The sequence below is a fragment of the Misgurnus anguillicaudatus genome, chromosome 22, assembly GCF_027580225.2.
Source record: "Misgurnus anguillicaudatus chromosome 22, ASM2758022v2, whole genome shotgun sequence".
In the NCBI taxonomy this organism is placed as follows: domain Eukaryota; kingdom Metazoa; phylum Chordata; class Actinopteri; order Cypriniformes; family Cobitidae; genus Misgurnus; species Misgurnus anguillicaudatus.
This window is the reverse complement of record NC_073358.2, coordinates 17134713-17160578: the sequence shown is the minus strand read 5'-3', so window position 1 is coordinate 17160578 and position 25866 is coordinate 17134713. Positions and strand designations below refer to the sequence as shown.

General features: G+C 38.7%; 1 protein-coding gene across 1 annotated transcript in view; it reads left to right on the top strand.

Moving 5' to 3' along the window:
- Window positions 1–25866, top strand: part of adgrv1 (adhesion G protein-coupled receptor V1) — a 1080612-nt gene that overhangs the window by 621230 nt on the left and 433516 nt on the right. Inside the window, 3 exon segments of the mRNA XM_073861135.1 lie at window positions 21665–21814; window positions 21894–22370; window positions 22503–22646. Coding sequence (XP_073717236.1) covers window positions 21665–21814; window positions 21894–22370; window positions 22503–22646 — 771 coding nt within the window.

Below are 25866 nucleotides of genomic sequence, written 5' to 3'. Positions count from 1 at the left end.
ACGCCGTCTTTGGGAGAAGATAACGCCGTTATTTACGGCGTCATATGACAAGACAAACGGCGTCACAAAACGGCGTCATTGATCGGATTATAAAACGCCGTAAATAACGGCGTTATTTCCGATTTTTGCGCGTTTTTTACGGCGTTTGGAATCCCGACGGCGTATTTAGCGGCGCAAATTCTGTATTAAACGCCGTTAAATACGGCGTTTGGATGCAAACTCGATTCATTCATTGCGTAAATGTGAACCTTCTGGCTTGCGATACAATAGCGCGTTTTTGCCGCCCCTAGCGCGTCTGGTGTGAACTCACAGTCAGACCGCCGTAGCCAAGAACGTAAAAATCACTAAGCAACCGTAAACAGGACAGCGCAACGCGGTATTAATTCATTTATTAAGATACAAAAATATGTCATTTAAAAAAGCAAGAGAAGGATTGCTTTTGGAATTAAATTACAATCTTTTGTCAGATGAAGAGTTTTTACTATTGTATGATGTAAATAAGTCCAAAAACCTAGATTCAAGCAATACTGAAAATGTTGAATACTTACAAATCTTTAAAATTAGCTTAAATTTGAAACATTTGAACACATATTATACAAAAGACTTGTGGTACAAACATAAACCGATGCAATTACAATGTCATATGCCATAAAACACAACATTTATTTACATAATCTCTCACGTTGTAGCGACTACGGCAAATCAGCTGTTCTCCCGTAGTAGACCGTTACAGTAGAACGTCGCAAAGTAGCAGTTAAATTCGCGCATGCGCAATACAACACCAGAATGCCGTTGCCGTTCCACCAGAGGCTGTTGCTTAAAGTCCCTAATCTCGCCGATCGGTTACATCCAGCCACAGCCGATGTCGAACACACCTTATGTTTTGAATGGAAATTTTCTCACGATTTACAAGTAGTAGAAAACATTACAGATATTGATAGTAATCAGCTGGACAAAATATATAACACTGGCCTAGTGGTTTTTGGAGATTTTACTGCAAATATCTTACAAATTGCACCTTTAAAGGTTCTTTATTATTATGAGTAATTTATTATTGATAAGAAATTATAACCGATCTAGAAAATTATAAAAGTTTACTATTTATTAATTGTATTATACAGAAATATAAATCTATAAAAATTACTTAAAATCACATCTCTTTATTCTGTATTAGACAGCATTTAGTTATTTAATTATTTCCATTAAGCATTTTCACTTTTTAATAAACATACATACGTTTATATATAAATAATATATATAAATAAATTGCATCTCTGTATTAAACAGCTAAACTCTTAATTACACTATACATTAAAAATGTTGTTCAAGTTATTTCCCTTACGCATAGATACTGTACAGTATATGCAATACTAATTTTTAGTAACTTTTACATGTGTCTGAAATGATGAAAAGAAATCACGGTAACACTTTACAACAAGGTTCATTAGTTAACATTAGTTAGCTACATTAGTTAACATGAACTAATAATGAACTGCACTTATACAGCCTTTATTAATCTTTGTTAATGTTAATTTCAACAATTACTTTATTAAAATCTTGTTAACATTAGTTAATGCACTCTGAACTAACATGAACAAGCAATTAAAGCTTAAATTTTTATTAACTAACATGAACAAAAATGAATAAATACTGTAACAAATGTATTGCTTATGGTTTGTTCAAGTTAGTTAATACATCAACTAATGTTAACTAATGAACTTTATTGTAAAGTGTTACCGAAATCACAATGCATTTAAAGACAATTCATGAACAATCTATTAAATAGAATGACAATTTACACAAGTTGATTGTAGATTTGTTTTGTACAAGTATTAAAACTTAAGCATATATTTTATAAATTAAAGTCACTGTGTGCTTAATGGCAAAAGGGTATTGAACATTGAGGAGAAAAAAAAACGCAAACAGTTGTCACGGAGTGACTATGCGGGGCGGAACCAAAAGGAGAGTGAAGAGGTTCCGCCCGGACCGGTTTGTACAGACACTGACACCTCCGGGTTCCCCGGGAATTCCCGCACTCGCTGAAACAAGGCACAGCTGTGTGAGTGACGTGGCGAGCGATGGTTGGGCGAGCCACGCCATGGAGGAGGATATAAAGAGAGAAGGTAGAAGTTACTGGAAGGGTCGATTTTCAGGGGAGTCAACTTCCGCCTTGGGCAGCACAACGAAGACCAGCCTCCAAAGAGTCCGCAGGCTCTGCTGATCCGGCGACCGCTAGGTAGCGGGCGGAAAGAGTGCGGGGCTGGTCCGGGCGAAAGGACGGCATGGTTGTGTATAGGAAGTTACTTGTCAGAGTGAAGTTTGATCGCGTTGGATATACGCTGCAGATGCCGGCTGGGTTGTTAGTCCTTTGGGTGCTGAAATACGTAGTTCTGCTACGGCTGGGAGCTGTGGAGAGAAAAGAAACACTGTTCAACAGTCAAGTAAGAACCTCTTGAAACGGAAATACACAAAGCTTTCTTGAAGTGTTGTGCTGTGTCCTTGTCATCCGTACTCACCTTAGGAGGGTCTTGGACCTTTGTGGATGCCATCAGGGGCCGCCGTGACGGTGTGTGCCCAACCCACCCAGATACGCTCTGTAGCGGTGTTCCAGCTGGAGTCACGTGGAAACCCCTCCAACGTCCCTGGCCCCGTAATACTCCCCCTGAGGGCAAGAAGCGAGATTTTTAGATTCCCTTTCTCATTCCCCACTTTAGTTTTAAATAATTTAAATAAAGTTTCTATTTCTATATTTTACTTATCTCTGGTTTGTCTGGTCATTGGGGTGCTTTGGGACCTCCTCGAGGTGGAACTTGGAGGAGCGTGCTCCGCGACAGGGGCGGTCCGCTTCTCCGACCTGTGACACAGTCATTCCACAGCCTGTGATGTCAATGTCTTCCACATATTAAGTTCACATTGTCCATTATAAAGTTGATACTTTCAGATTTGAGAAGATCAGGAGAGCCATTGAACACTATGGTTGGTGTGGGACCTTTGAGTTCCTGTAAAACAAACATTTCACCTTTTAAGTGCTTTTTACCAATTAACAGAAGCCATCAAATAGACTTAAAATTATCCCATAATAACACAAATAAAGTATGACAACTAGGCAAGCGACACTCACGAACCAACAAGACTCATAATAATTGATGTGGAGCTGTATGCTATTTAAGGGTAAACAGAGTAATATTTGTATATTTGCATTGAATGTTACTTTAAATAAAGTGCCTCAAATGCTAACTAAATTACAGAAGACTATACCTACACTATTTACACAGTCAAGGAAGCTGGGATTTTCTTGAAATAATGCTTGCAATAACATAAGCGCAGCATTCCTCACCAGACCTACAAAGATACAAATTATTGAACATTAGGTACAGATATCAATTACAGGGACATTTTACTCAAAAAAGAAAACTCATTCACTCACTCGTTATTTCAAACATTCACAGCTTTCTTTCTTCAGCAGAACACTAACACAAAAAAGATTTTGAAGAATGTCTGTAACCGAACAACTCTGCTAGCAATTTAATGGACACAAAACCAATGCAGGTCAATGGGCACCATTGTTGTTCGATTACCATACTTTTTCAAAATTTCTTCTGTTGTGTTCTGCTGAAGAAAGTGACGACAATTTTAATTTCTGGGTAAACTTTAACTCTTTCTCAGCCAGCGTCTCTTAATTAACAAGTTTACTCTTCAATGGCAAGGAAAAAGTTTATACTAACATTATTTTCATATTTTCACTTATACAATTTATAGGTGCTGGAACCTTTACATTGACTATGCAAATAAGGCTACTTTACACTGGACAAAGAACAAGCACCTTCTGTGGTTTCCTCTCCAATGAGATTGGCGTAGAGATGTTTTTTACTTCCTTCTTTTGCACTCCTGATGATGTTTGGGGCCATTTTATTAAGAGATGTTTCCATGTTCTTCACCAAGTCTGTTCCAAACCACATTGTCCTTCCATGCAGCATCTTAAAACACAAAATCTTTATATATCCACTTTCAGACAAACAAGTTCCTTAAAGTCTACATTAACTTGAGGTTGCAATTGACTAGTGATGTATTTTTCAAAACACAATGTTCAATAAAAAAATAGTGTGAAATATACAGAATTTAAATTAAATCCTCAAACACTTTACAGTCTTTAATGCTAAATTCTAAATGAAATACAGTAAGAATTATCATTAAAGCTACAAAACACAGAGTTCTTTTATTTTGCTCTTTGATGAACATTAGTGACAGAAGTCAGGTTTACAAGGTCCTTTTAAGCACCTTACCTTTTTGCATCAATGGGGTTTATATTTTAAAGCCAGTAACGTTTCTGATCATTTATTAACCATGGTTATCTGTGAGGGAGAGGAAAAAAGCATATAAATTACACTTCACAAACCAAATACACATAAAAACCTGAACACGTTTGGTTTATAAAACATTTGAATGTTAAATGTAAGTGTCTTAACAGCTACCATCACATGAATTAATTGTGTGCATCACAGAAAACATGCATATCTAGACGTGTTGCGGATACGAATGCTGCACTGCAATCGTGCATTTATAATACAGACCAGCAGAAAGTTCTTAACTGTGGCCAGCAGTTTCCACTTTCCTTCAAGGTTTAGCTCCAACCCTGATAAAACACTCGTGAACAAGCGAACAATACTCACGGAATATGTGTAAAACTGCGACAAACATTTACATATAATTTCCCTTCCACCGTCTTCCACCCGGTTCCTTTGACCACGCGCTTCATTAAATAACACCCCTGTCTCGAATTTCGTCTCCTTACAACTAGAGCCCGACCGTTTTATCGTTTTGCCGATTTTATCGGCCGATATGAGCATGTCGCAGATATATTCAATTCAATTCAATTCAATTTTATTTATATAGCGCTTTTCACAATACTCAATTGTTTCAAAGCAGCTTTACATTAATAGAAGCAGTAAAAGCACAGAAAAATGACAGATAGCACAACATAATACACAATAGCATAAGCTGTCAAATTTGCCGAGGCTATGACTCGACATTATGAACGAGCGTATTACTAATGTAACGTCTAGGAGAAGAAGCTAAATTAAGCCCAAGCAGGCTACCTCCCCGGGGTAAAAAACCCCCTAGGAGAAAAAAAACAAAAACCCCGGGTTGTTGAGCCGAGGAAAAAAAAATAAAAAGTCCTAGGAGGGAAAAACCCTTGGGAGATATATATGTATATAAACACATATAAACGGATAAGGAGATTAAGCGGGGATTAAGCGGGGTTTAAGCGGGTTCTGCCAATGGTCGTTGATCAGGCATCAGCTGGGCATCACAGTGATGGACGACCAGTAGATCAGAGGTGAGTCGACTTTCACATCTACCGGAACTGGGTCTGTTTGTCCCATTGTCCTCAGGGTCGAGGACAGGACAGGGAGAGAAAAACAAAATCATAATATAGCTGCAAGCAGCAATTGCCGGGTTTCGAGCATTAAAGCACGTCAAAAACGTCAGACGTCGATTACCAGGCTGAGGAGTTGCACCCGAATACAGACACAATGAATGATAGACCACCTCGCTCCAGAAAAACGAAAGAGATGGTCAAAAACGGATCATACAGACTATTTATGCTTACACACATGTGCACCTATAAGACAAACATTTAATGTCCTTAATGTGAAGTTATAAGGATAATTTGTTAACGAGAATAAGTTATTCAGATTTATACGGAAACATGCAATTCAGAAATGGCTGTGTTTAGTTTAACTAAAAGGCCATTGAGTCGTGGTATGGTCATCAATGGTTCAAACAGACTGCGGACGTGCATATACGACACAAACAGCAGCGCAGCAGACCGCAAAGACTTACAGTGGACAGCACATCAAAGATGTCAGACGTCGTCGACCAGGCTGATCCAGCATCCACAAAAACGAAAGAGATGGTCAGAAACAGTTCATACAGACTATGTATGCTTAAACACACGTGCACCTATAGGACAAACATGTCACGTGCTTAATGTGAAGTCATTCGCCTGGGTTCAAGCGATTTGGGATCTTATGACCTTTAAGGGCATGCCTGAGTAGATTTGCTGCATTGTACAAAATAAATGATGAAAAGTAAGCTACCAGACACACTTGTTCATAGTTGTCGTCATAGCCGAACCCCATGTCTCTAAGATGTTCTGATACTGAGATACAGCTCTTGCTAAATGGTTGCTAGGGTATTCTCATTGGTTGCTAGGGAGTGAACTGCAATCCACCAATGATTATACTCAAAGCCATGAAAGGCACAATCTATGATGACTCATGATTTTAGATGTAAGGTTGCAGTATTTTTAAGTGAAAATAACAAATAACCACTAGGTGGCGCTATGTCAAACTCGTGCATGTAACCTCGGGTCATGACTGTGTTACATGTAGCTAGTATCATGGCTATTCACTTTAGTTTAGTGAAGAAACAATTGTATGACCATTAGGCTTACTCAATGTCAAAGGTTTTTTTCAATTATGAGGCCAACTACTGGTGTAGGCAAACAATTTTCTTTGTATTGCCTCAGACTCTGCTCAGACATCAGCATATCAAATCTGGTAGAAAAATGTCATTTCATAGCGGAGTTATAACCATTTATGTGTAGAAAACACAAAAAATGAATGTAATTTTTCGTTTTTTGCAATTTTCGGCCATTTCTGATGGAAATTTTAACATAACGCCAATAGAGTTTTTTGTTCAGAAGGTAAAGTTAATTTCTTCCTATGGTGTTTTCGAGTCGATCGGAATAACCCTCGCGGAGTTTTTCACGCATGTTTTGTAAGCACAGTTTTTGCAGTGCAGAAGTAACCGTAAGGCAAAACCTGGTATGTTTGGTATCGTAGGACTTGGAAACAATTCAGGATGATAAAAAAAACAACTCCCATGAAAATCTCTTGACCACAGATAAAATTATAGGCGTGAAAGTTGTAACCATTGCATAATCACAGTATTTAGTGCCATTTTCCCCGTTATAGCGCCATCTAGTGTCCGATCGGCGAGCTTTTTATATCACGGCCTTAGACCGATGGCCTACAAATATGATTCAAGCCCCGTGATGATATCTCAAACGACTCTTGAGTTATGGCTGTTTTAATGTTTTAAGCTCCGCCCAGTTTGGTTTTTGGCCACTCCTTGCGTGATTGAATGTAAATTTCAATTTTTTTTGATAATTATTTATAGTCACACTCCACAGAATCAATCAGCCTTGGTTAGGTTCAGATCGGGCGAAAAACCAAGGACTAGTTCGCAAAAGTATGTTTGAACGTTATCGCCAATAACTCACAAACCGTTTGATTGACAGCAACGCTTCCAGAGGCAAAGTTTTTCGTCATGAGCCGATCTATCATATGATGTCATGTTTGTTTGTGTACGTCAAACGTCACGTGATACAGGCACCGAAATACGGTATTACGCCCCCTAGTGGCCAAATGACACCAAAATTCTTACAGGCCTTCAGGAGCAGTACACAAAGAAGCACAGTGCGTTTCGTTCCGATCGACCTTTGTTAACCCTGTCAAATCAGTCCTCAACCTTCATTGGGCGACGACGGCCATGTTTTTGAAGATACGCCAATGTCCTTCTAGACCCTCATGGTACATTGCACAAAGACATACAATACAAAATATTAAGTGTATCGGGCTAACGGTTGTGTAGTAATAGCCATTCCCGATCTCAAGCCTGTTACAGCGCCACCTAGTGGCCAAAATCCGCATCTTTTTTACTGTGATCCCGGAGTGAGCTGGTACATATGTGTACCAAACCTCGTTAAGATATCTCAAACCGTTCACGAGTTATAGCCATTTCAGTGACGATAGGCTACTTCCTGTATGGAGTTTTGGCGCCCCCTAGTGACCCTGAAGCGGAATTTCAAATTCTGTTCGATAATTATTTACCTACTCACTCCACAGATTTCTCCTGCGTTGGAACGATTCCGATCGGGCGAAAAACCTAGGACTAGTTCGTTTTGGCTTGAAATGCATATTATGCAAATTAGCGGAAAATTTTGCATACCGGAAATGAAATCGGAGATATACATTTTTTAAGTTTGGAGCCAGGGATTACAATGATACCAAACACTTGAGTGTCAGATATCCGGTTTAGGAGTTATGAAGCCCAACGCGTCGGGCATTGCTGTAGCGCCACCTATGGGCCGATTTGGCTGATTCACTGTATCTGAGTAGCCTGCTAATATACAACCAGATGACCAAGTGGCAAGTTTCTACGACTTACGGTTTGGGCTGGGCAATGCGTTTTAGCGTGGAAAAATAATAAATAATAATAATAATAAAACAGACAAATACAATAGGTTTTCAGCACTTCGTGCTCGAAACCCTAATTAGCGTAGGGGCCGTTCACATGTAATGCAAGTGTCACACAGTGATGTGGTTTAATCAGCTTAGTTTCAGACAGACTAACTATTGCGGCATAATTATATTATCCACAGTTGAGGATTTTGCAAATTGGGGGCCCACTGCGACGGTATATATGGTAACTAAGGGTCACCTTCTGATTTTTAAGAGAAAGAGAAAATGAAACCTGTCGACCCGTTTGACTAAGGCCTGTAACCCCACTGTCGTCGTTAATGCAGGTTCAGTGGCAAACGGGTCTATATTGCATGCTATTTACGAGATCATGAGAAAACGCCAACATCGCAACCTGACCATACGTGCCTACCCGTTTGACTAAGGCGGGACGCCCCACTGTCGTCGTTAATGCAGGTTCAGTGGCAAACGGGTCTGTATGGCATACTATTCACAAGACACAAAAAAGCGCCAAAATCGCAACCCGACCATACGTGCCAACCCGTTTGACTAAGGCTGGAAGCCCCACTGTCGTCGTTAATGCAGGTTCAGTGGCAAACGGGTTTGTATGGCATACTATTCACAAGAACACGAAAGTTCCAAAATCGCAATCCGACTATACGTTAAGATAAGGTTTTTATTTATTTATTTGGTTGGTCTGTTTTATGACCGCGAGTGCTTTGTTCGGTACAAATAACTATTTCGAGTTAAGTACTTTTACTAGACAAATTATGCGAATGCTTTGTTGAAGAGAAAAGTTTTAAGTCTAGATTTAAAATTATCGACTGTGTCTGATTCTCGGACATCGGTTGGTAAATCATTCCAGAGCTTAGGGGCTAAGTAGGAAAATGACCTTCCACTTTTAGACACTTTTGATAGTCTAGGGATAATCAAGAGACCAGAATTTTGTGACCGTAGTGTGCGTGATGGATTGTATTCTGATAGTAATTCTCTAAGGTATGAGGGTGCTAGGCCATTTAAAGCTTTGTAGGTGAGTAGTGATATTTTAAATTGTATGCGATATTTAACTGGTAGCCAGTGTAAAGTTGCCAGAATTGGGCTTATGTGGTCGTACTTTTTAGATCGAGTAAGTACCCTTGCGGAAGCGTTTTGAACTAGCTGAAGCTTGTTTACTTGATTTGCATGGCATCCCCCGAGTAGCGAGTTACAATAGTCTATTCTAGAGGTCATAAAAGCATGGATAAGCTTCTCTGCGTCAGATGTAGACAGTATATGGCGTATTTTCGAGATATTTCTAAGGTGGAAGAAAGCTGTACGGCAGACGTTGGCGATATGACTATCGAAGGATAAGTTGCTGTCGAACATCACACCTAAGTTCCTTACCGTGGAAGATGGCACCACAGTGCAGCCATCTATGTGCAACGTGTAATCTGACATATTATGTTTGTAGCGATTCGGTTCAATAATAAGTATCTCTGTCTTATTGGAGTTCAGCTTAAGAAAGTTATGTGCCATCCAGTCACTAACATCGCTAAGGCAGTCTGTTAGCTTAGAAAACGTGTGTGTTTCGCTGGGATGTGAGGAGATGTAAAGCTGGGTATCATCCGCATAGCAGTGAAAACTTATGTTATGTTTCCTGATAATGTCTCCTAGAGGTAACATGTATAACGAGAACAGGATAGGACCTAAAACCGATCCCTGCGGTACACCGTATTTAACCAGGGAGTGATATGACTCTTCCTCGTTTACATAAACAAAGTGATAGCGATTGGTTAGATACGACCTAAACCATGCTAGCGCCTGACCACTGATACCAACATAGTTTTCTAGTCTATTAAGTAAGAATGTATGATCTATTGTGTCAAAGGCTGCACTAAGGTCTAATAATATAAGAATTGAGATTTCACCACGATCGGATGTTAATAGGAGGTCATTTGTAACTCTAAGCAACGCTGTCTCTGTGCTATGGTGGGGCCTGAATCCTGATTGGAACTTTTCATATGTACTATTATTTGTCAAAAATGTGCGTAACTGGCTTGCCACTACCTTTTCTAATATTTTCGAAAGAAAAGGGAGATTTGAGATTGGTCTAAAGTTATTAAGCTCTCCCTGATCAAGCTGTGGTTTTTTAATCAGCGGTTTAATAACTGCTAGTTTGAAAGATGTTGGAACGTATCCTATTTCTAGCGATGAGTTAAAGATATTTAGAACCGGGGTTGACACTACAGGAAATACCTCTTTAAGTAGTTTTGTGGGAACGGGGTCTAATATACAGGACGATGATTTGGATGACGTTACTAGTTTAGAGAGCTCTTCTATTGTAGTAGGTTTAAATGAATCAAGATGTTCGTGTGGTAGTCTAGTGTTAAGTGAACTAACGGGTAGAGTGGTGGCTGCCTGTGTAGCTACGATGTTTTCCCTTATAGCCGTAATTTTGTTAGAAAAGAAGTTCATGAAGTCGTTACTATTGTGTTGGAGTTTACTATTGGTTTCTGTTTGTTCTTTGTTTCTAGTCAGTTTTGCAACCGTGCTGAAGAGGAAACGAGGGTTATTATGATTCTCATTCATAAGCTTGCTAAGATAGGTAGATCTGGCGGTTTTAATAGCCTGTCTGTAGTGTTTAACACTATCTTTCCATGCTGCACGCCATACTTCTAATTTTGTGCTTCTATAATTTCTTTCCATTTTCCTAGTTGCCTTTTTAAGAGCTGCGGTGTGATGATCATACCATGGAGCTGGCGGCTTTTCTTTGATTCTCTTTTTTCGAATGGGGGCAACGGCATCCAATGTGTTAGAACAGACATTGTTTAGGTTTATCTGTATCGGCGTATAAGCCGCAGATATGCGCTGATATGAACGTTTGTTACAGAACACATTAAATGCATTTGAAAGATGTAAGTACTTGTTTGTCCAGCAGAGTGCGCCATACTGGTTGCTAATGGCGACCCAGATCACTCACTGTAGTGACACCAGCCAATCCCCCACCCCCTTCACTTCAGTCAGTCTCTCAGTTCAGGTGGCATGGAAGCAGTCACGCAGTGTCGTCTTCACAACATTTTTACACCTGGTATTAAGACGCGCTTTGGTCGATTGGATTATAAATGGACAAGAGAGACGCATTCCCGCTTACATTTGGTGTTTTTAATCCGTCTCTTTGTCGACTTGCGAGTTAAAACGCAAGCGGGAGAAATGACGCGAGACGGAGAAATGACACGTTTAAACTACGCGCAGCCGTGCACTTATATAACACTATATGAGATTACTGCTGCTTGTGTTGTTAGTTGACATGCTCATTTCAGAGCAATTGATTCAATAAGCTCGCGCAAATCTACACCCTTGCTAAATAAAAGAGGCGAGGCGAAGACGCTTAGTTTTATAAAAGTTTAAAGTTTGCACGGAACCCTGGGTTTGTGTTATAAAAACGTTGTGCACAACATTAAACATAGCGTACATTAGTATGTGCTCCTTCAAGCATTGTCTTCGTAACTGTGAGTGGCTAACTAATTTGTGAAGTACACAACTTACTGTAAAGCTAATATTAATCAATGACTTCATAGGTTTCTCTTTATAACGTTATTCTCGTCAAAACTGCAAATGATGCAAGTTTTATGTATTTTGTTCTCTTTGTGTTTTAAAGTTATTTATAATAAGTCAAGTTTACTGTTTAGTGCACTGATATCTAACTAATTTTGGATAATAAAGTTTATTGTTAACTTCTTGCCTATAGTACATATCTTTGTCACATCAATATAAGTGTTGGATCACCACATTTGTGAGTGATCACCACATTTGTGAGTGATCATTGCATTGCATTGTATTTATTCATAGTATATTATGTTAAAGTATATAGTGTATTCTATGTACAGTACTTAGTATAATATACTGTAGTATATACTGAACTATAATATACACATAAAGAATATCGGCCGATATATCGTTATCTGTCTTTTTTTACTCCCTAATATCTGTATCGGCATCGGCCCGAAAAAACGCATATCGGTCGGGCTCTACTTACAACACAGCTGTCTTATTGTGCTTGGCAATTTAATTTAAAATGACAAAGAAATAAAGCAGGACTGTAACGTAATTCATTGAAACCCGGAACAAAATGTATTTAACAGAGCTTTTATAACTGACGGTTGACGAAGCCCGTCAGTGCTTTAACGTTACCAGCAGTATTTTTTAACTGAGGTAAATATTATAAATGTAGCTTCTAGTATCACTATTTAGCACAAGACCTACTCTAACAAAATAAATATTAACTAATTATACTAAATATTTCAGTAATATCGTTTCAAAAATGTAGAAAGTTTACTTACCTTAGGGTACAAACAAGCAGAAATGCCGGTCCGGAGTCCGAACTCCTCAGTTTGAAAAAATACATGGCACGCCTCGAGGCTCATCTTCGCGTATGGTGGTGGTCTGATCTGCCTTTCCACCCACATCATCACCGCTCTGGTTTAATAAACAGAGGAATATAAACACACACACATACATAAATAACATGTTTAATATAATGATGGTGCTTGACGGTGAAAGATTTTATACCCTAAAATTGCCAAATTTCCCTCAGACATCACACGTAATTGAATTAAACACTATTGGGCGGTTTTCTCGGACAGGACTTATCACTGACTAAAATACTGACATCTGTATATATCTGTATAATTGCATATGAGTGCTATTGTTTTGTCTCAAAATGCACGCCAGTATTGTATTTTATAAGGTTTGTTTGTAAAAATGTCCCAATTATAATTAAGACGGAGTCCTAAACCTTGTCCGGTATTATCTTAACTAAAATAGCTCCACTTTAACTCGGACACATAACATAACACACACTTGAAGTCGGTCACATAACATAACACACCTTTATATAACTTATATGTTTACAAAAACGTCGAGTATTTGCGTCTTTGCCAATTAATATAGTCTAAAATTAACATTTATTTACAAACACTTACCTGACGTGAACTTGAGGAAACGGCTGATGACTTGTGTCGTTGTGGGAAACAGTGAGTGATTCCGGCTGTTACATGCGGAATGATCTCAGATGAAATGACCTGTGATTCAGATCCTTCCGAGTTAAGTTTAGACATTTTAAATTAAAAACTCACGCACATACTGTACATACACACGCGCGCGCGAGCGGGTCGCGCGCACGCTCGAGCGCACACGGGTACACACACGGGTACACACACGGGCATATTTAGAAGTTTTTTTTAAGATTGTTATGATATTGGGACTATTTCTCCACCCGCTCCTTCAGCTCTGAAGTTCAAAATCGCATGCAGTCTGGTTATAACAAATGTAAAAGATATGAAACATCACTCAACAGCAATATCAATTAAGTGCAATCCTAATATATGATTTAAAACATAACCCTTTCATTGTTAAGTATGAGAAATTAAAATGAATTAAGTCACGTTTAAACGCCACAGAGATACCAGAGCCAGCAGTCGATTTCTTATGCGCTTGCCGAGGCGAGGCTGCGCTGGGCGGGCTGTGAGCGCTTAAGTGTCTGTGATTTTCTGGAGCTCATATGTATGGGGAGCCAATTCTGCCATATTCATAAATAAATAAATACATAAATAAATATACAAGGAAATGTAAAAAAACAAAAATACAGAAATAAATAAAGAAATATATATACATGGAAATGTAAAAAAACAAAAATAAATGAGTATTTATACTTGTATTTCTTTATTTATGTATAATTGTATTTTTTCACACTATTATTTATTTATTTATTCATTTATTTATACATTTATTTATTTTTACTTTTATTTATTTTCACATTTATTTATGTATAAATGTATTTATGTCTACACGTATTTATTTATACATTTATATATTTCTATATATAATAATAATAATAATAGTAATAAACTTCATTTTCTATAGCGCCTTTAAAGTGCACATCTCAAAGCGCTGTACAAAAACAATTAAAACAACAGAGATACAACACATAATAAAGATTAGAATTAAGAGACATTATACAATATAAAACAAAAATAAAAGCAATCAATCAATTAAAAGCTAACATAAAAAAATGAGTTTTAAGCTGAGATTTAAAAATACCAAAAGAATTTGCTTGCCTAATCTCAAATGGTAGAGAATTCCAGAGTTTCGGAGCTAATGAGGAAAAAGCCCTGTCTCCCATTAGTTTTAAACGAGTTGAGGGAACAGTTAAAAGACCAGTTTCTGAGGAACGAAGATCACGTTTTGGAGTGTATGGAATTAAAAGCTCTGTCAAGTATTGAGGCGCCAAACCATGCAATGCCTTATAAGTAAGCATCAAAATCTTAAAGTCCACCCTAAACCTAATGGGTAACCAGTGCAAAGACTCCAAAACAGGAGTAATATGTTCTCGTATATTAGTTCTAGTCAGGACTCTTGCAGCCGAATTTTGCAAAACCTGCATTCTGTTTAGGGTAGCTTTTGACACTCCAGCTAACAAGGCATTACAGTAATCAATACGAGAAAACACAAAAGTGTTAATCAATTTCTCAGCAGTATTAAAAGACAGCATAGGACGCAACCTGGCAATATTTCTAAGATGAAAGAATGAAATTTTTACAGTATTCAGAACATGAGGTTCAAACGTTAGATTGGCATCAAAAATCACTCCTAGATTCCTCAACCTAGTCCGAAACTCCACATTTGAACCATCAAGAGTTAATGTGCTTGGCTCTACTTTGCGTAGTTGGTGAGGTGAACCAACAAGCATAATCTCAGTCTTTTCACTATTAAGACAAAGAGAGTTTTCAGTCATCCATTCTTTCATCTTAAAAATACACTCAGAAAGAAAATTGACTGGCACAATTTCATTAGGTCTAAAATGAATGTAGATCTGTGTATCATCTGCATAGAAGTGAAATTTTAAACCAAGTGATCTCAAAAGTTGGCCTAAAGGATAGACGTAAATATTAAAAAGAAGAGGGCCCAAAATTGACCCCTGAGGGACACCAGACTGCACAACATTAACCTCAGATCTAAAACCACCAATGGCTACAAACTGCTTCCGATCAAAAAGGTAAGACTTAAACCAATTCAGAACGGTGTTAGAAACACCAAAAACTGTTTCAAGACGAGTAATTAAAATTGAGTGATCAACAGTGTCAAAAGCGGCACTGAGATCAAGTAGGATCAAAACTGAAAGACAGCCAGAGTCTGAAGCGATTAACAAGTCATTTGTCACCCTTACCAGAGCTGTTTCTGTACTATGTGATTTTCGAAAACCTGATTGCAAAGGCTCAAAGAGATTGTTCTCAGTTAAATGAGAAATCAACTGAGAAGAAACTACTCGTTCCATAAGTTTAGCAAAAAAAGGGAGATTAGATATGGGACGAAAATTTGTGAAGTTCTCATAGTCAATATTTGACTTTTTAGGTACTGGTGTAATAGCAGCAGTTTTAAAAGCCGCAGGTACAACCCCAGTACACAGGGAGTCATTTATAATACTCAAAAGAAAGGGACACAGTGAATCAAAACATGACTGAAACATACCAAATGGTATGGGATCTAATAGAGAGGTGGCTGCTTTCATTTTTGAAACCTCTGCTAACAGAGAGTCTGAATCAATTGTACAGAATTTAGACCACTTGGTACCAGAGAAGGAAGGAATAAAATCAGAAGACATTAAATTAGAATTACAAAAACCTCTACGAATGTTTTCAACTTTGGTGACAAAAGAGTCCAGAAACCTGTTACAGAGATGATCAGAAGCAGTAACATGTGTGACAGTTTTATGATTCAGTAATTTGTTAATGGAGTTAAAAAGTTGTCTAGGATTACTCTGACTGTCATTGATCATCTTAGAAAAGTAGTCAGATCTGGCAGAAACAATTCCAGCCTTGTAGTCTTGTAGGCAGTCTTTCCATATCTCGTAATGAACAGTCAGACCAGAGAAACGCCACCTACGCTCCATTTTACGACAAGATGTTTTCATCATACGCAAGTCATCATTATACCATGGAGCAGGGCGCATGAATGAAACAGAGCGTGATTTTAGAGGAGCAAATAAATCCAGGCCAAATAGGAGAGCCGAGTTTAACATAGAGACCCTTTTCTCCAGAGGGTCAGATGGAGTAAAACAACTTAATGAAGAATCAATAAAAACAGAGAAATCATAAGGATCGACCGATCTCCATTTCCGGTAAGTCATAATACGTGAAGAAACAGTGTTTGTGACAGGTATATGCATATCAAAAAAGACTGCCAGATGATCAGACAATCCTAAGTCAATAGTAGACAACCTAGACACAAAAGACCCATTTGATATCACTAGGTCTAAAATATGTCCTTTGTTATGTGTAGTACAGTCAACAAATTGATTTAAATCGAAGCACTCCAGCAAGGACGAGAAATCCTTTTTTAATGCACAATCTTTTTTGTCCATATGGATGTTAAAATCCCCTAATAAAAGGATTTTCTGAAATTTGAGGCACATATACGACAGCAAATCCGCAAACTCAGTTAAAAAGTCTTTGTTTGCTTTAGGTGGCCGGTAGACTGTAGCTATGGCAGTTGAGTGACAATCAGAAACAGTTAAAACAAGACATTCAAAAGAGGAGAACACCGGAACAGCAACGGGTCTTAGATTGTATTTCTGATTGTATAGAACAATAATGCCACCACCTCTAGTGCCAGTGGATCGCGGGAGATCCAATAAACCATAACCTGCAGGAGTGAGTTCATTAAAGAGAAGACCGTCCGAATGTTTGTGCCATGTCTCGACTATACTTAGAAAGTCAAGTTTTTCTTCTAAAATAATGTCAGATAAAGCCACCGCTTTATTGTTGACAGAGCGTGCGTTAAAACATGCAGATTTTAACAGGCACGGGGATTCCAAAACCTTCCGTGAATGCTCTTTGCATGTAATCATAGTCAAGTTGTTAAAATTAATTCCAGCAGGTTTATACACCGGACTGTGAGGTTTACGAAGAAATGCAGGGTAGGAAACAGCATCAGATGAGGAACAGATAACGCTACGCCTTGAAGAGCGATGTAAATAGCGCTTTCGCCAGAGTATTCCAGCATCATCACAGTTAGCATAGTTATCATGTGCCAGGTAAAAGTTCTGTTTCAATTTCAACAGTTGGCAAATAGAATACCTTAACGCCATACGGGAATCCACACTAATAGCAGCCTCGCAGAAGTGAAGATCCAGAGGAGGGCACCGGGAAAGTTTGTTCCAACAGCAGACGTTCAAAATTAGTAACAAGCCAACAGGTGAAACTAAAACACACATCGTAATCCAGTGGATAGGAATGTAAGTCCAGTGTACGTAATCCAGTGATTCGAAGGGTAACTCAGTCTTTTAAACTTCCTCAGACTTTAAAAGCTCCAAAACCGTAGCTTACTATTTGGAAGCAAATAAATAAACAAACAAACAAACGGGAGCGAGGAGCGGCAGCCAAACGCGCCAGCGTTCCCCCGTCAACCCGGAAGTACTCATATATACTCATATATATTTATTTCCACATTTATTTATTTATACATTTATTTATTTCTTCTTTTCTTCGTCTGTATGCTAATGAGGGGGGCGTGTTTTACCTCAGACTTAGCAATCGATCTCTGAGTGCCAGTGCTGAAGCTTTGAGGCCACAGTGACACCTAGTGGTGTGAAAAGCGAACAAAGTTGCACATGGAGTGAATGACTTGGAGATGTGTAATATCCAAAACCTTATTTCAAGTTTTAAATCATTTTGTGTCACCATAACTGTGTATATATAGGGTCACTATACATAGCATACATACTGTACTCAGTACATGGCCGTAAATCGCCATCCGGTCGTGATTTCTAAAATGTCTTGGCACACATAAATATCAAAATGCACGTTATCAACATATCTGATGACAGACCCTTGTAAGTGGACAGAATGCTCCAGGGCATTTACATTAAATGTTATTAATAGTGCATAATTTCACGCGTTTCCATATTAAAGTGTCCACTTACAAGGGTCTGTCATCAGATATGTTGAAAACGTGCATTTTGATATTTATGTGTGCCAAGACATTTTAGAAATCACGACCGGATGGCGATTTACGGCCATGTCCTGAGTACAGTACATATGCTATGTATAGTGACCCTATATATACACAGTTATGGTGACACAAAATGATTTAAAACTTGAAATAAGGTTTTGGATATTGCACATCTCCAAGTCATTCACTCCATGTGCAACTTTGTTCGCTTTTCACACCACCAGGTGTCACTGTGGCCTCAAAGCTTCAGCACTGGCACTCAGAGATCGATTGCTAAGTCTGAGGTAAAACACGCCCCCTCATTAGCATACAGACGAAGAAAAGAAGAAAAATAAATGTATAAATAAATAAATGTGGAAATAAATATATATAGAAAAATATAAATGTATAAATAAATACGTGTAGACATAAATACATTTATGCATAAATAAATGTGAAAATAAATAAAAGTAAAAATAAATAAATGTATAAATAAATGAATGAATAAATAAATAATAGTGTGAAAAAATACAATTATACATAAATAAAGAAATACAGGTATAAATACTCATTTGTTTTTGTTTTTTTGCATTTCCATGTGTGTATGTTTCTTTGTTTGTTTCTGTATTTTTGTTTTTTTGCATTTCCTTGTGTATTTATTTGTGTATTTGTTTGTTTGTGAGTGTGGCAGAATTGGCTCCCCATAGTATGGAGCTCATCTACGTCCGAAAGTGTCCGAGAACATTTTTAAATAGACGCTATCTTTATTAACCGACCGCATATTTAAACTTTAAGCACATACATTCACGCATGAACAACTCTTACAATTACATTTTGTGACCAAATAACAGTAATATTAGGCTATGAGCATTTTGTTGTCAGGAAAATAACTTAGCTGTCATAAGTCCACATATTTACCTGATTTGTCTTAATTAGTTCAGTCAACACTAGCCATTCTGAATGTTGACTGGATTTGAAAATAACCATTCATTTAATATTTTAAACACAGATTAATCTAGACTTAAAATAATATGTCTTCTCAACTAGCTCAAACAAAAAAATTGGTTTAACTTATATATTTTTGCCCGTACAACATTTCATTAGTTGGATTTTTTACAGTGTACACTAAATATTAGTAGCCTATTTGTTGACTCTCTCTTTATTTGACCACAACCTATTGACACAAAAAGGTTTGTGAATGAGTTGTGTAGGTTTGTAAATGAGTTGTGTAGGTCTGCAATTATTGTGTAATCTTTAGTTTACACTTTAGTCACAAAACGTGAATAAAATAAAAATGGTTCTTTGCCTTCCAAGAGTTCTATATGGAACCCGTTTTTTGGTAAAAGGTTCTATTGGCCAAGTATAGAACCCCACGGTTCTATATAGAACCTCAAGGAACCTTTTTTTTTAGAGTGTATAGTAATGTTGTTCTATTCTTGTCTAATACAGAGTTCTAGTTGCTCAACTGTCTTAGGTCTTCTTTATCACATCTTCCTCTTTATGATGCACCAAATGTTTTCTGTGGGTGAAAGATCTGGACTGCAGGCTGGCCATTTCAGTACCTGGATCCTTCTTCTACGCAGCCATGACGTTGTAACTGATGCAGTATGTGGTCTAGCATTGTCATGTTGGAAAATGCAAGGTCTTCCCTGAAAGAGACGATGTCTGAATGGGATCACATGTATCTAGAACTTGGATAAACCTTTCAGCATTGATGGTGCCTTTCCAGATGTGTAAGCTGCCCATGCCACACGCACTCATGCAACCTCAAACCATCAGAGATGCAAGTTTCTGAAATGAGCGCTAATAACAACTTGGGTTGTCATTGTCCTCTTTAGTCCGGATGAAATGGCGTCCCAGTTTTCCAAAGACTTTCAAATTTTCATTCGTCTGACCACAGAACAGTTTTCCACTTTGCCAAAGTCCATTTTAAATGGGCCTTGGGCCAAAGAAAACGCCTGCACTTCTGGGTCATGTTTAGATATGGCTTCTTATTTGACCTATAGAGTTTTAGCTGGCAACAGCGAATGACACGGTGGATTGTGTTCACTGACAATGTTTTCTGGAAGTATTCCAGAGCTCATGTTATGATTTCCATTACAGTAGCATTCCTGTATGTGATGCAGTGCCATCTAAGAGACTGAGGGCGCACTCACATTATCCAAACCAAACCAAACCATGCCCCAGCGCGATTGTCACCCCTCCCTACTCCCCCAGGTGCACGCACTCACACTGTACTTTTTATCGATCCGAGTCCGGGCGCACTTTCGTCATTAAAATGCGATTGTTTTGAAAAAAGCAGGAAGTAAAGCTCTCTCTTAACACTGGAACCCACCGTAATGATAAGTCTGTGTTTTTTATTCGGAGTCGTTTGGTGCACGATTACAGACAGCCTTCTCACATGTCATCATATTGCTTAGTTGATCTGTCATGTGCGCAGCTCGGACATTCACGTAACCCCGCTGCGCGCATCAAAAGGTTTACGGCGGCAGATGAAGGTGAGTGGTTGCGCAGCTGACGTCTTGAATCGCGCTCAGGCGCGAATGTGCTCACACCAAAGCCTTCCGCGCCTGAGCCCAAGTGAACCGCGCTCCGGCCCACCTCTGCAACCCGGCCGTTGCGCGATTAACCAATCCGCGCCCGGGCGCGGAACAGAGCGATCACACTTGTCAAACAAACCAGGCTTTGGGGGTCAAACGCGCCCGAGCGCGGTTTGGTTTGGATAGTGTGAGTGCGCCCTGAAGATCACGTGCATCCAGTATGGTTTCCAGTCTTGACCCTTACGCACAGAGATTGTTCCAGATTCTCTGAATCTTTGAACAATATTATGCACTGTAGATGATGATAACTTCAATCTCTTTGCAATTTTTCTCTGAGAAACTCAGAAAACTATTTTTCGCCGCTGCATTGGGGGAATTGGTGATTCTCTGCCCATCTTGACCTCTGAGAGACACTGCCACTCTGAGAGCCTCTTTTTATACCCAATCATGTTGCAAATTGGTCCTTCAACTGTTCCTTATGTGTACATTTAAATTTTCTGGCCTCTTATTGCTACCTTTCCCAACTTTTTTTGAAATGTGTAGCTCTCATGAAATCCAAAATGAGCCAATATTTCTCATGACATTTCAAAATATCTCACTTTCAACATTTGATAAGTTATCTATATTCTACTGTAAATAAAATATAAGTTTATGAGATTTGTAAATTATTCCATTACTTTTTTACTCACAATTTCAGTGTCCCAACTTTTTCTGATTTGGGGTTGTATATTATATAGCATTTGTGTCAAGAGATCCTCCTAAAAATTACACAGTGTACCTTTAATTTGTTTTTAGGAAATGGTGATATGTCTTTAGCTGACCTGAAATTAAAGTATAAACTAGAGAATTATAATTTACAGTTTACAGTACATTTTTGTGCATGCTTTCTAGATTGAGAAGTTTGGTGACCCAAATGGCATAGTCCAGTTTACAGAGCAGGACTTGAAAGAGCGTATTTACAGTGAGCCATCTGACAGCGACGGGCCACTTACAATCTCATTCCTTATTACCCGCAGAGAGGGTGTCATGGGTAACATCACGGTAGGAAAACAGCTATATAAGTAAAACTCCTTAACTACACTATTAACACAAGTTTACATTCATTACATTCTTTTTTTAGGTTTTCTGGAAGATTATTAGTGATGCAGACACAAAAGGAGATTTTTCAGCCCTGCAGGGTTTTGCCACCATTAGGGCAGGGCAGCGCGTGGCAGAGATCATCCTTACCCTGCTGCCAGACTCAGTGCCAGAGCTGGAGGAAACCTACACTCTCCGTATAATCTCTGTGGAGGGTGGCGCAGAACTGGATGCAATTCGAAGCAGTACCCTTTTAAAGGTCCAGGCCAATGACGAACCCCATGGGGTGTTTGCCCTCTATCCTCAAAACCAGTCAGTGAGGGTTAACGCAGTGGACCGAAGCAGGCACCTCATTATCAGCATCAAGAGGCTGGCTGGGGCATTTGGCAATGTCAGTGTGAGTTACACAATCCGTTTCACCCCCCCTGAGCAGAGTTTTATAGAGGGCACAATAACTGGAAACATACTGATGAAGGATGGAGAACGTGAGGTTAGCATTGAAGTGCCATTGACTAGCCAGGTATGTAATTTGCCTTTTTTTGTATATTGTTTTGGTTTGTTATTGAAAACAATCCTGGGTATTTCCTGGGTTTGTTGACAGGAGTAAGAAGTTTATTACAAAAGGCCCAATTTGTGACTCTTTCCGATACAGGTGTTCTTTCCGAAGGGCTTTAACTTCAGTGTGGAGCTGAGGAATGTGACACTAATTGGTTCTCTGCTCAGCTCCCCACCAAGAATTCAAATGGAGTCGAATCAGGCCGTTGTCACTGTTCCTGAAATGGCAGCTAATGCTGAGGTCAAATATTGCAAACCCTTTCTCTTATTCAAACCATATGGTACACAAACCAAAGAGTGCTAACTACAAGCCAACTAGATATGCAGTGTCAAGAAAAAGTATTTTACTCCTAAAAACGAACTGGTTTTCTACAGTGATTTGCCATAAAATGTGACCTGAACCACATGTGGTCACTACCAGTGAAGGGAATAACGGCGTTATAAGTAATTGGCGTTAGTAACTGCGTTATTGTTTTCAGTAATGAGTAATCAAATAAATTACTGTTTCCCCCGTTATAACGCCCGTTATCGTTACTGACATTAAAATGCTGCACGTTACTAAAATTGATCTCACTGTAGTGATTTTCACCCACGTATGCTCGCTCTCTCAGCCAAACACTGTTTTTCACTTGTGTGTGTATGTGTGTGTGTGTGTGTTGGGAGAAACATAACTGATGCTGATTGGTGTTTGTGTGTTAGAGGGGGTGGGAGAACAACATAGCGGATGATGATTGGTTTAATTTCAATCGTTAGCCAACCAGAGGCAGAGTTCACACACAGGGACGCCCACTCGCACAGTCCGGGTCCGAGCGCGAGCAGTGTAAAAAAGTCTGAGCAACTTGGTCACTTTGTCGCTAGATTTAGCAACTTTCTATCACTTTAGCGACTTATAGGACAAATCTAGCTATCTTTTCTGGCGTGGTTGGAGACTTTTGTAGACTGACATGAAAATACGCGTCATTTTCTCTTCACAACGAGCAGCGGACGGTGCTGCTGCTGTGCCCCATCTCAAAGCACTGACATGCAGCCCAGTCATCGCGCATCAATCACTCCGAAAACACCGGCGACAGGACGATGGCAAGTACAACAAGCTCAAAGGTAGCGGTCGCAAACACTAAGTATAAAGCACTACTTTTCCATTGTTGAGGTGAAAGGCAAGAATGTTTGTGTAATGTGCAACTTATGTCCATGAAGAAAAAGTCTCTCCACGTCTGTGGCAAGTATTTCTGATGTAATAAAGCACCTCACATCGTCACATGCTGCCACAAAATTAGTGATTTCTCTTTAGTATCCATTTTAGTCATTTAACATATTTAATTTTGTAAGGGGCATTCAAGTTCTTTGAAATATTAGAATTTTTTTAAGTAACGCAGTAATTACTTTTCCTGGTAATTAATTACTTTTATAATATAATCAGATACTATTTGTGAGAAGTAATTAGTAACTATAACTAATTACTTTTTTTAAGTAACGTTCCCAACACTGGTCACTACAATAGACATACACAATGTGCATAAGCTGACAACAAACAAATAATTCTAGTTTCTTGTGTCTTTTTTGAAAACACCCATTAAATATTCACAGTGCTGGAGCAAAATGTAAGTGAACCCATATACTAATTACTTTAATGAAAGCTAATTTGTGTCAGAAACTGGCAAACTGGAGTCCAATCTATAAAATGAGTTTAAAGGTGTGGTTTAGTGCTACTTTGATTGATAAAAAGACACTCCAAAATGTTATGATTGCATTTTAAACATCAGCTCTTATGAACTGTGCCTCGCAAGAAGGAACTCTCTAAAGCTATCCAATCAAGAGTCGTTGCACTCCATAAGGCTGCAAAGGGACACAAAACAATCTCAAAAGAGGCTGGCTTTCAGGAATAAAGATCGGGTGCAGTTACAATCGGCACAAAGGGAGCTGAAAGTGAAAATTTACAGAGCTAACCCACCCAGCAAAATCTGGTTGAAAAGACGTCGAAACGATGACTTCTCCAGACCAGGGGCGGAGCGGGGGGGTGGCTTTTGGGGCTCGAGCCCCGAATGTTTTGTCAAAAGCCCCGAATCTTTTCAGATCTGTAAAATGAATTCATCCAGGACGCTAGGTGGCGGCACTCAGCTTTAACTCTCCGTTCCCCCACTCAACTGAAAATGAAAAAGAGATGCGTGTACTTGTGTTGAAGGCAAAATAACATTCTGAATCTCCCCACAGTAAACGCATTTTCAAAGTGTCTTTATTATTACAGTGCCTTCGTTATTACTGTAAGTGTATATTTATAGTTATGTGATGTAAATACTGTTAAATAGCGTCAACTGATATATAATCTGCATGGCTAACGTCTAACTTACTGTGGTGCTCTGGTCTAGTCTGCCTCATTGGTCATTGGTAACCAGTGTTGGGAGTAACGCATTACAAAATATAATATATTACAGTAATATATTAGTTTTTGCTGTAACGCAGTAATATAACGCATTACTAATACAATTTTGGTAATATTTTACTCGTTACAGTCTTAGTAACGAGCGCGTTACAACAATGCATTTCAAAATTAGACCGTGTTATTTTATTTTTTTTTTTTTTTTTGACCAATGCGTGCGACCAGCATCCACACATGAAAAAGCTGCGTGGCTGCATCCCAAACCGTATACTTCCATACTACAGTTGAAACCAGATATTTACATACACTTCAGAAAAGAACACAAAAACTTTTATTTTTTTACTGTCATACATTTAACAAGAGTAAACTTTTTCTGTTTTATATTAACATATTTTTTGCATTTGTTAAATGTCGAGCAAGGGAGAATTTTAATTTATTTTTCTTATCACTTTCATCAAAGTCAGAAGTATACATACGCTAAGTTTATTGTGTCTTTAAACAAAACAAAAAACTCCAGATGATTCCATTCTGAGCTTAAGACGCTTCTGATAGGTTTATTGATTCCATTTGAGTTAATGGTGGTACACCTGTGGATGCATATAAAGGCATACCTCAAACACAGAGCCTCTTTCCTTGACATCATGGGAAAATCAAGAGAAATCCACCAAGACATCAGGAAGAGAATTGTGGACCTCCACAATTGTGGCTCATCCTTAGGTGCAATTTCCTGATGCCTGAAGGCCCCTTGTTCATCCGTTTAGACAACTATACGCAAGCATAAAAACCTGGGAATGTACAACCATCATACCGCTCAGGAAGGAGACAGATTCTGAGTCCCAGAGAGGAATGTTTTTTGGTGCAAAATGTGCGATTCAACCCCAGGACAACAGCAAAAGACCTTGTGAAAATGTTGGCTGAAACTGGTAAGACAGTGTCATTATCCACAGTAACCAAGTTCTGTATCGCCATGAGCTGAAAGGTTGCTCTGGGAGGAGAAAGGCATTACTTCAAAACCACCATAAAAAGCCAGACTACAGTTTGCAACTGGGCATGGGGAAAAATCTTAATTTTTGGAGACATGTCCTGT